At 45.0% G+C, this 12,133-nt stretch overlaps 1 protein-coding gene across 1 annotated transcript in view; it reads left to right on the top strand.

Moving 5' to 3' along the window:
* Nucleotides 1–12,133, top strand: part of LOC142591384 (fatty acid synthase-like) — a 53,521-nt gene that overhangs the window by 37,505 nt on the left and 3,883 nt on the right. Inside the window, exons 17-22 of the mRNA XM_075703711.1 lie at nucleotides 784–1,113; nucleotides 1,964–2,083; nucleotides 3,879–4,237; nucleotides 6,577–6,930; nucleotides 8,580–8,823; nucleotides 11,854–12,093. Coding sequence (XP_075559826.1) covers nucleotides 784–1,113; nucleotides 1,964–2,083; nucleotides 3,879–4,237; nucleotides 6,577–6,930; nucleotides 8,580–8,823; nucleotides 11,854–12,093 — 1,647 coding nt within the window. The remainder of the gene's footprint in view (nucleotides 1–783; nucleotides 1,114–1,963; nucleotides 2,084–3,878; nucleotides 4,238–6,576; nucleotides 6,931–8,579; nucleotides 8,824–11,853; nucleotides 12,094–12,133) is intronic.

Genomic DNA, 12,133 nt, shown 5'->3' with positions numbered 1-12,133 from the left:
AGAAAAGTAGGGTGGCACATAACGAACTTGCACCTTACATATCCTTATGACGCGCAAGAAATGTGCAACACTAATGAAGACCGGGCGGGCACGAGCTGCAGCTGTGAGAATGGTTTCGTTTATTCCCACGCCTTCCTCGTTTGTTATATTTTCTTTTGCCACTGTATTTTCGTGGTAACAAATTTTAAAGAATCAATTGACTCGCCCATCACCCTGTTGGTCTTAGAGGGACAGTCTTATCACCTCAACTGACTAGCTGGCCTGCCTCCTAGCGAACATCGTCGAAAAAATGCCTTAACCTTGTGTGTTCCGACCCACAGTTGTGGCCCAGTGGCTATCACGTTTCGAGACTGGCCGCGACACCGAAGGTTTGACTCCCGGCCACTGCGGCCGAATTTCAGTGGGGGCGAACCCAAAGAATGCTCGTGTGCTTCATATAGATGCACATGAAAGATCCCCGGAATGCCTGCCACTAAGGGTCTCTCGTATTGCCCTGTGCATTTCTAGGCGCTAAATTCAAAAATTTGAAAATATTGTTTTTCGAAGGAAAGTACCGGTGTCATTCATGCAAATGTATTTCTTCTTAACAAACTACGAAATCCCGCATAGCGAGGGTGTAAGGTACTCAGCACGTACGTTTCCCGTTTAACCTGCACATATAAATTTGTTTTCTTCATTTTAACGCGTAAGTGCTTGGAATCTTGGCAACATTTCGCAATAAAGCCCCATGGCCGCAGTCACCGGCAGGAACCAGCCAACATCATGCTAATTCTGCTGGTACAGGTGACTTGGCAAATGCGGAGTCCATTCTCGGACAAGAGTTTTCTGGAACGGACCAAGCAGGACGTCGCGTCATGGGCCTCGTGCCAAGCCAGGCGTTGGCTACCGCGGTTGCGGCAGACCCCGACCTTCTGTGGGAAGTTCCTGATGCGTGGACTCTGACGGAAGCGTCAACCGTTCCTTTGTCTTACTCATCCGCTTACTATGCCCTGTTGGTGCGGGGAAACATGCGGCCGGGCGAATCTGTGCTCGTCCAATACGGCAGTGGATGCGTTGGGCAGGCTGCAATCGCCATCGCTCTATCCATGGGGTGCACCGTCTTCGCAACTGTCGGTAAGCCCACGCAGCATGGCAGGACTCTGTAAACTATACCAATCACTCGCCGTGGTTGCTCAGTGGCTATGGTGTTGGGCTGCTGCTCACTAGGTCGCGGGATCGAATCCCGGCCGCGGTGGCCGCATTTCGATGGAGGCGAAATGTGAAAACACCCATGTACATCAATTTAGGTGGACATTAGATAATCCCAGGTGGACGATATTTCCGCAGTCGAAATTTCCGGCGTGTCTCCTAATCAGAAAGTGGTTTTGGCACGTAGAACCCCATAATTTAAGAACACTATAGCAATGGCTACAATTTTGCAAAGAAAAAGCTCGATATTCCGTAGCACTGATTTGAAAGAGAAGCACAAGCCAATAAGTCATCCATTTGCACAGTTTTTGCAATTTTGACCGAACGAGTCCGATAAAAGTACCAACCTGTTGTCATTATGCGACATGAGTTTATGGAAGCTGACTATACAATACAATAATAATGTAAAACAAGAGCAGTTGTATGTCAGTTCATACTGTATTAACGCAATCCCGTTACTATGAGTAAAAAAGAAAAAAAAAGCAGGTACGCATCCTTTATCCTTTACAACAATTCCAAAGTGGCAGCCTCCCGCAGAAAACCTCTCGCACGGTGACGTCTAGGGGACTGTAGCTTACTGCAATCAGCAACAAAATATCAAAAGTGCTATTTTTCATTTTCATATTGCTCAGCGCTTCCCATCTGCTGGTGTACCACGTAGTGAAAACAAAGTTCTGTTTCGTCCTGCTTAGGCAAAGTGTGCTGCTTATATAAGCTGGAAGAGCTTTCATGTTCGTGGCTTGAACTGGTTTTACCATCTTCTCGTCGCGAACAGGTTCAACAAAAGAGCGGCACTTCATCAAAAACCGCTTCCCGCAGCTTCAAGACAGGCACATCATAAACTACAACAGCCTTTGCTTAGAAGAACACATCCTTGAACTGACGAAAGATAAAGGTGAGTGGCAGAACGTCGTGGCTGATGGAAATCACGCTTCTGAACACACATAATACACGCATCGGACATTTCAAAAGCGTTCAATGGCAATATATGTCATCCTCCTATTCTGCTGAATTTTGCTAAGAGATGACTTATCGCGTTATAGGACCATTTCTTAAACATATCTTGTCTTGGTGAATGTACCTGCTAGAATTCCAAAAACGTTCATAGATGTCGACCATATAAGAGATAATGAAATTAGTTGTGATCAGTGCTTCCATAGGCACCACCCCGGCGCCGAAATTGTTATGTCGCGTCAAGCTTTTCTAAAAATTCGTCCTAATCACCCGGAATGATGAAGTTCAAATCTCGGTAATTCCGTCAAAAACGATTTCAAAAGTGAATCTGGACGTTATTTTGATCAGTGCATTGAAGTAGTGCAGCGACGCACCATATTCCCACCAGCAAAACGCTTCCTGCACGGGGCCTGTATGCAGCCGGGCCCGTGCGTCGCCCTCATCTCAGAACATGATGCGCCATCTAACGGGACGGCTGCGAAATCTGTGCGTGGCGCATGCATGAATATATATATATATATATATATATAGCTAGCTTAGACTGAACGTATATGACACGGATTCAATTACGCCCTGCCCCAGAGAAATTTTAAAGGATATCTTAGTCATCGAACCGCAGATACGCATAGCGCAACCAAGTGACAAACGTTGGCGCCATTATGTTCGTTGATCGGTGGTGCATACCACGGGACAAAATTGAGTGAGTGAGTGAGTGAGTGAGTGAGTGAACATTTACTGGGTCCAGCAAAACGCGATGAAACGCGCACCAGGCACACACGTGTGAGGCCCAAGTTGGCCTGACGATTGGTTTCCAACCACGTTTCAGCACCCAAGCAAACTGATGGTCTACGATAATATAGATAGATAGATAGATAGATAGATAGATAGATAGATAGATAGATAGATAGATAGATAGATAGATAGATAGATAGATAGATAGATAGATAGATAGATAGATAGGTAGATAGATAGATAGATAGATAGATAGATAGATAGATAGATAGATAGATAGATAGATAGATAGATAGATAGATAGATAGATAGATAGATAGATAGATAGATAGATAGATAGATAGATAGATAGATAGATAAATAAATAGATAGATAGATACATGCTGTTAACTGCGCAAATTATCCTGAGAATGCTAATCCCAGTGAAAAGCTACAATCTCTAAGGGCATTGACGGTCATCATATCAATGTGAACAAAAACCGAAAGCAGGGTTACAAAGAAATCGTGACCTCCGTTATGCTTCAAGCTTTCCACCTGCCCTCTTTTGCGTAGGAACAGGAAACCAAATTCACCGTTATTCTGCCGCGCATTAGTCGTTTGTGCGAAGAACTATTACGGCGCCTTGTCATTCAGTAGCCATGTCCACTGCCACAGTGCTCTGTCTTAAGATACTTCTTCAATTTCTGCATATTTTCTTCGCTACTGTTCTTGTCCTTGTACTAATGTGGCGCAGTATTCTGTCTCGCTTTATTCTCTCTCACTGCATTTCGCCCCTTTCCTCTGTACGCGATTTCTCAGTTTCATTTTGCTCGTATTGAGCGTCGATTCATTTGCTGCTCCCTGTATGTTATTCAGCTTTAATTTCAACTTTAGGTTTTCGTTAACGTTCCGTGAACATCTTAGCTGTCATCCAGAAGTCCTATTGTTTGTTTGTTTTATTTCCAACTGTCCTTTATATTCACTATTTTCAGCACCTTCATATTTTTGTTTCGTTCGTTCTTTAGGTGTGGATCTAGTGTTCGACACTCTTCACGGTGCAAGCAATAAAGCCATCGCTCACTGTCTGACGTCGAACGGCCGACACCTCGTTACTGATGCCGTTGGCACAACCTCGCATCGTCCACGCGAAGAACTCTCCCCGAAGCGCAATATGGTCACCGTCAGCGCCGTTCCTTCAGATTTCCTGTCCTTGAACGACACCAGCGCAGCTGATGACAAGCGGCGAGTCGCCGAACTACTGCGTGGAGGAATCGCATCGGGCGCCGTGAGGCCCCTGCCTGCCACAGTGTTTCCGCGATCTCAGGTTATGGATGCATTCACACTGGCAGCCTCCGAAGCCAACGCCGGTAAAGTTGTACTTCAGGTAATTGGATTTCAAGTCCTCCTCCTGCATATCACAGTCTCCTCGCGGTTCAACATGGACGCGTGGCGAAACAGGACGCCCGCGGTATCACCTGCTAAACGCGTAGCTATCTCCGGTACTTTCTACACTTAGAAGAATCTAATAATTTCATTTTCCTTCATAGGGAAGAAAAATCGGCAGAACCCACGCGACTACGAATGTTGACGTTACTGCGCCCACCAGCGGAAAACTTTCAACCAGATTTTTTTTATTCTTTGGACAGCGCCACATACCCAGTTGCGCACCCCCAGTGTCCCAAATTCACACTAAGCAGGCTTAGTGAAGTGTGGCGCAAATGTCTTTCTCGATATCCACTGATCCATGTTGGGGTGAACAGGTTAATGGAAGAGCGTTTTTTAGTTTTTCACGACAAATAAAAGTGAATCAAAATCGCAACGGAAACCCTTCGCAGAAGATGCACTGAAAGCCTGACTTCAGCGACAAAAGCAGAAGTGGAACCAATGTACTTTGTCTCTAATGTAAAATGTGTGGACGTTGCCCAAGTTGATTTCTATGAAAATATGTAAGCTGATTTTTTTTTTTGTGTGTACACTGCGGGAATATTCGGGATAGACTCCATACGTTAGGCCAACATCTCTAGAAGATGGACTATTATTCTTATTATCATGATATGATTATGCCTGTGATGAATGTCATAACACTAACGTGCGACTGTGACTGCGGACCTCCCTCTTAATGTGTTGCTGTGCACCGTGCAAGAGGTACCACTGAACACTTCGCCTAATGTTAGTGCCACCTAGCTCCGGCACCCATCTGGTCACAAGTGTCACTGACGAGTGAGACCTCAACGTCGAAGTTATCGGCTGCAACGGGAGCTGCTCGTATGTGTTTCAGTGACATTGTCGTGCTTCTTCTTCGTCTCCTTTTTCTTTTGCTTTCGGACATCCCTCCAGTATTTTTTTTCCACACGCGCTGAACACAAATAGTCAGAAACGCATGCTGGATTACGCCTAGTTGCATCTTGCCGTAGCAGGCTGGCAAACTGAATAATAATAGACCAGAAGACGCGCTTGAAAACAATTGGTCAGAAATTATTGGAGGATGGTTGTCAATGTTATGAGGCAGCTTTAGCTCGGGCCCAACTCTGATGCCACCACTTCGTGCATTTGTACAACGCAGAAATTCTTTTATGAAACAGGCCCTGGATCAATTAGAACGAAATTTGTTGCGTTTGAGAAAGTTTGATACGAGTAAATGTACCAGAAAATATTTTGAACTGTGGCCTAAAATGATTTACGATCATTCTCGGCAATCCCTAAGTTTTAAAATATAGAAGCACCAAATTTGCAGATTTATATCGGCCGGTCAAAAAAATATAGATGTGGCAGTTCTGTAACCTACGTGTTAAGTCAGCTAAAGTGGCCAAGTTTGGTATATACATATACAACTTCCGCAAGTCTGTATGAATGCTCGCAAAGGTTTTCCGAAAATCCTACTCACCTGTTAGTGGTGTGTTTCAGAGCCATGCATAATATATCAATTTTGTCCGTTTAAAATGTATTAATAGGCGCAGTTTACAGATCGGGTGGTGTCGTTTTTTTTTTTTTCATTGCCGAGCGACAGAGTTGCAAACGAACGTTTTGTTTAATTGTATTTATTTAATTTTCCAAAATTCTTTCTTTGAAGAAAGGGAGGCTTAAACAAAAGAATCACGCTAGGTGCAGCCATTGTACACCTTTGTTTAAATTAAACGAACCTCATCACATTCGTTTCAGTTGTTGTCGAGAAAAATAAATTTCTTCCTTCCCATGCATTCATACAGGAGCCTCCGAGCTGAAGCTTCCTCCTAAGCGATAGCTCCCCTGTAGACATGCTGAGACATTGCTGCTGCGGACTTTTATTAGTTAGCTGCATAAATGTTGCCATGCGCGGTATGTAGGGTGCGGGCAGTGTGGAGGTGGCGTGCCTGCAAGAGCGGCCGACGTTACGAACTAGATTCAAGCTATTACGAAGGTTCACAGGTAGTGCACTGGTGTCAGGACCGGGCAGCCTAGTCACAACCTTTGTTCGCACTCTCTGCGCGATTGGCCCAGCTTTGATTACATTGTCTCCAGCATCGGCACAGCTTACATGACCATGCCGGTGATAATGCGGTCCAAGAAAAAGGGGGGAAACCGCCAAAGAAATCAATGCTTTCAAAATTTGGCCTCCGACCTTTCGGCAACAAACTTTGTGCATCACCCTGAACAGTCTGGTAGTCCTTCCTGACTCTCCTACCTCTGTCTCTCTCTCTCTCTTGCTATCTTTCTCAAAATCAGATGTGTGGCTAATTCGTGCAGGTGCGACCAGACAAATGCCAGGAAGCCAAGGAAGGCCGTCAACCCTTCACTGTAGAAGCCATCGCCCGCACATATTTCTACAGGCACAAGGCTTACGTCATCGTCGGAGATTTGAACACCTTCGCTCTGGAGTTTGTGGACTGGATGGTCAGTCGAGGCTGCCGCCATATTCTTCTCACCGCAAGTCACGGAACGTTTACGGGGTACCAACGTCTCTGCCTGCATCGGTGGCAGACAGCCGGCGCCTCGGTAGTCGTCAGCGAAGCCGCCGTGTCGACAACGCGCGGTGCTTTGCAGATTATCAAGGAAGCCGAAGCAATGGGTCCCATCGGCGGCATCTTCAACGTTTCTGTGGTGAGCCAGAATCATTTTTGGCAGCCTACGCCATCCGGTGCAGATGGCAATTTTTGCCGCAGTATCTTCGTTCTGCTCTTAAATCCTTCTGCACTGCAAAAGCCGGAAGGCTGCGTTACGTAGAAACGCGGGTATAAGTGTGTTCAAAGAAGTAAAGAATCAGCTCTTTCGCTTCGAAATTGTTACAACGGTAGTCCTGGGCACAGCGAGCAGGTGTTGCCTGAAGATCTATGGATGATATAATCCGCGCGGTCATCGTTTTCACGATGCGTACTTTCCGCGCTGTAGGACGTAAAGATGACCCATTGTAATATCGTCCGAACATACAATGCCCGGCTAGTAAGCCACTCGTCTGTCCCAGAAAGGCCGAGCGGCCGCTTACCCACCGCCGCAGCTGAGCAGCTTAATACGTCCTCAACGCCGAGCACCAGGCCACGGATTCGGTTCTGAGCCTGACGCCCACATTTTGGTGTAGCGGCATTCAGAAATGTTCGCGCATTTGTTGATATTTGCATTTACAGGAAAGAACACCCGGTAGCCAAAATTAACGCGGACCCCGGTACTACGACGTATCTCATAGCAGGCCTGTTTTTTCAGTATTTATGTTTGTGTCTATTTTTATACAAAATGTTCTACGAACGCCTGCTTTGGCGAGAATGGAGTGGACATTGGGTTGGATTCAATGGCAACAGAGCTTTTGTCCCTGCCAGAGTCATCCATGATCACCAGGAGCGAGGGGTGCCTGTGATTTACTTGAACCAAAATTGGTAATTAAGAAACCCAGATACGTTCCCAATTGCTATCCCTGCGTAAAATTCCTCACAAACGAACGAAACACAGCGCACAACGTAGGAAGACGTGGCGCACAGCGCAACGTAAGAGAGTCTGTAGCAAGAAGTAGCGGGTCAAATCGAGGCGACGACCACCGACTCAGAGCTTTTCGAAGAAAGCGAGCGTGTAATATCCGTTCTGTTATCAAGTCATCTCCAGCATTAAAAAATACAATCGGTTGGGGAAGACAATAGTGTCGTGGAATTGATTTTTTCTTATATCTGCGTCAAGCGAAGAACATGTATGGGACGCTACGAAGAATCAACCATCGCTACACAGAATTACATCAGATATGATGCAGCTCAATTTGAAAGTTTACTCGGCAAATGAGAGGCAAAGCATGTGAAACAATCGTTCGAAACGTGCCTTTCCAGAGTGAGTTTCAGAAATATTTCAGTTGATCTTAAGAAATGTTTACACTAGGAGGTCCCATGGGTTAAGAACCGCAAGAACCGCATTCAATCGCTCAATTCTTGGGCATATTTAAATGGTTCAAAAAAGACGCCAAATGATGAAAGCTCGGCCATGACGGAATCGTTCCTAATATCACTATAGTGCCCTTACATGAAGGGAGGCCTTCTGATTTCAATACTAATCACTTGATTTAGGCGCTTTCATTGTCGCTACTCCTGCTGCATTATACACACTCATCATAGAAAATTGTCGCGATAATTCATTCATATCTCAGGAGGCCGACGGCTATCTTTCCAATGTGTCAAAGCCTTCTTTGTTCATAACGTCGCCTCTGAAATGGTTGTTTTGTGCCATGCATTGGAGGATTGGAGGAGTAATCACGAAAAACTTCGTTTTCCGTACAGTGCCATGAAGACAGCTGGGTAGCCGATCACGCGAATGAGGTGTACCAAACCGACTACAAGGCCAAAGCCGAGGGCATGCGGCATCTGGACGAGCATTCTCGAAAATTATGCCCCCAACTCGACCACTTTGTCATCTTCTCTTCAGTTTGTTCTGGTCGCGGGACATCGGGGAGGACGCTATCCGGTTACGTCGACTCCACGTTGGAGCGGTTGTGTGAACGCCGTGTGGCGGACGGGCTTCCCGGTAAGTCGACCCCGTCTTATGATGTTTAAAGAAACCCAATTTAGTGGTTGAAGTATGCAAGAAAATTCGTTCCATGTGTCAAGTGTTTGACGCCGCTTAGAGAAAAAAATGACATCAATGTGATAAATAAGTATGTCTAGTTTCATGGTGCGACAAATGCTAGGAATTAACTTCCACAGAACGACTGAATACACGCGATTCTTGCTTGAAAAAATGGCTGTGTGACGTGTTTTGTTTATGCGCCCAGCCTTACTCAGTGCGGTTTTTCAACCGACGTTCGCGATTCTAATTTGAAGACCGGAGGTGCTGCAAGTCGAATGAGCAACTACATTTCGTAATTAGCTTTTAGGATACCATTTGAAGCGAAAGACGGCAAATAAATTCATATTTGTATTGCGCCTGACCGACAAAAATCACTCGTTTCGTACGGTATCCAAAAGAGATTGACTTCTAATATTCTAGATGTGAAGCAGCATACAGGTGCTACATCCTCTTTTACAGCCCGGAAGTGTAAGTTCGCGCGTTCTGTGGCTCCGGATTTACTATTTAACTCAGTGTATTCTTGAAGACAAGCAGTGGTTATAACACCGATTGTGATTGAAGCCGGGTTGTGCCACAAAACAGTGCTTTGAACCTTTTTAGATTTCTATGTCGGGATGTTCAACTACGATATCTATCGCGCATGTCTGTTAGATATCAATATACCTTGATTACATGTGTCTTGTTTGCCTCACACAAGGTTTAGCAGCCTTCTTATCAGCGTTCTTATAGCTGAGGCCAGCGAACAATCTGTTAATGCTGGACTTGTCAATGAAGCTCTACAAAATTGAGCCAGGCCAAAAACACAACACGATATTCATCTCTTACAGACTTTTCTCCTTAAAATGACTGTTCTAATATGTAACGCATTGCGCTCTCATCAGCAGTTCAATATTTCTGGAACATCTCACCATACTTCTTGCTACTCTGGCTGTTCAAGGGATTCATAAATGAATGACCCATCCACAAGAAAATAAATTCTTGGGCCTGTTGCACATGCGTCAATAGTAAGACAGCAACGCCTCTGTATTTTCTTTTTGATCTAGAGCAGAGAGTCTCTCCACGTCTGTCGTTTACGTCCCAACGCAAAATGAAAGCATGACTCAACGTTTCTCGTGCGAGACGTCACCTACCTCAGCAGAACTGTTTGGGATCCTTCGGTCGGCAAAATATATATCGGATGACAAATCACGTAACAGTTTGCATAATGTATTTTCACTGAAAAACAGCATTGAAGCCATTGAGTGACTATTGCTTTTATGCTGATTCCTGCTAGCTGTCTCAAGCAAACTGACTATGGTTTCATTTCCCAGCCATTGAGTTCATTTTCAGCGGATTCATAGTAACAGTGCTACAACTGTCAAATGGGTAGCTTACCGACTGGCACCTGATGCTCACTTCTTGACTGTGATTAGTCTGATGATTCAATGAATCTCGTTGAATTTAACGCCAAAAACTCTCTACAGGCCCTCGAGATGTGACGCTCTTAAAGAGACTGTCGCAAGAAATGGTTCAATTAGAAAACTAAGATATCATTGCTATATTCATTAGGCCCAACTCTACACTTTTCTGTCAACGTCAAAGTGGACCGTATCTTAAATGTCCTCCTGCGCCTTTTGGGACTGAACGTGCCTTACATACCTCACTTTTTGAGCTGCGTGGATACCAAGAGCTGCGTGGAGACCTGCGTGGATTCCACCCTTCTGTGACATGCCAGACGCTTCTGTGCACCAATTTCTCCTAGACTGTCCAAAATATCAACAGTGAATTGGTTTTCAGGCTAAGTGAAGTTACTTGGACCCGCGTAACTTTTGCACTACAACGTCCCTTCTCATTTCCCGCTAAACATACTGACGCGCCTACAAGATTTCTTTATACACCACTATCTATTTAATTCGGCTTCTTTTGTAGATTCTTAACTTTGTGTTTATTAGGTGCTTGATGTCGGGACTACCTGAATATGGCATTTGTGTGTTACGGCGGGTATTGTAGCAGATTTATTACATAGTGGAACCTAAATGTTTTTACCCAACGCTGATGCATATGAATCACTTCTCTTGCCTAGTTTTTATTTTGTCTGTGTACATTTGCTTTGTTTTTGTAGACTTAGTACGTTTGTCATTGCGGTATGCGTGTGCGTATTTATCAATGTAAGGGCAGCCAAAATTTCGCAACTGAGGATGAATAGGATACCCAGTATTAATCTAGTCTCTCTTACCACCTGTGTGCAGTCATTAAACAACAAAACCTGAAACCATTTTTCTCTGTTTGCTAGACGCCAGGCCACCTTTCCAAGTTGCTGTTTGAATGCACGATCGCGTGGCTTCGGCAAGGAATGTAGGTTAAGGGTATGGCCTAACGACTCAAATAGCCTTTTCTGTCTTAGTGAAAAAGACAAGCTTACCAACTTTACCTAAACATTAGGCTCGAATATTTTGTGGCAGAAAATTTTCATGGTTCCGTACATGCGGTCTCTTATTGTGAAATCGATGTCTAGCTCAATGTAAGCAATTTTTCTTACGCATAGCTAGTCTTTATAAATTTCTAGCAGCTGATACGCGGCAAGTGTTTCTGCTGCATTCGGACTTTGGTACAAAGTAAGTGCCCATCAGCCCCAAGTGAGACGTCTCGTCGCGCTTATTAAGCTTCGCCTTGAATACGAGATGCACCGTGGTGCGCGGCATTCTCTGTATAATTTGCCCAATTTGTTTGTCTTTTGTTGTTGTTTCTTCAAAAAAATATCAGGGAAGGAAATGCGGACATTTTGAGAATTTGCAAATATTCGCCAAACCACGTCGTGCTAATATTCTGGAATAGTAATAGATGCGTAAAGGCGCATTTTCTCATTCAGCCATAATATAGAAACGAAGTCATCACCACTTGAGTGTCGCTGCTAAAGCACAAGAGCCACTCGGGCAGCGTATGATGTGACGCGTGAAAAGGCAAGGCTTATTTTCCCTCTCTTGCTGTCTACTCAATTATCCTTTTTAGGAGTGGCCATCCAGTGGGGCGCCATCGATGAGGCTGGCCTCGCCCGCGAAGCCCAGACCCAGCAAGTGGAATCCGAGGCAACACAGCCCCAGCATATAAGGTCTGCCTTGGAGGTCGTCGAGAAGTTCCTCAACCAAAACCACCCCGTAGTCTCCAGCTTGGTCAAGGCTGAAGTTACTTCAAGTTCAGAGAAGAAACCAGAAAAGAACCCCCTGGTTGACTCGGTGGCGCGAATTCTCGGTGAGAGGCTTCAACCTCTATGCTTTCTTCGACTGCAATA

Source organism: Dermacentor variabilis, chromosome 8 (assembly GCF_050947875.1).
Source record: "Dermacentor variabilis isolate Ectoservices chromosome 8, ASM5094787v1, whole genome shotgun sequence".
In the NCBI taxonomy this organism is placed as follows: domain Eukaryota; kingdom Metazoa; phylum Arthropoda; class Arachnida; order Ixodida; family Ixodidae; genus Dermacentor; species Dermacentor variabilis.
This window is presented reverse-complemented; position numbering and strand designations above follow the sequence as displayed.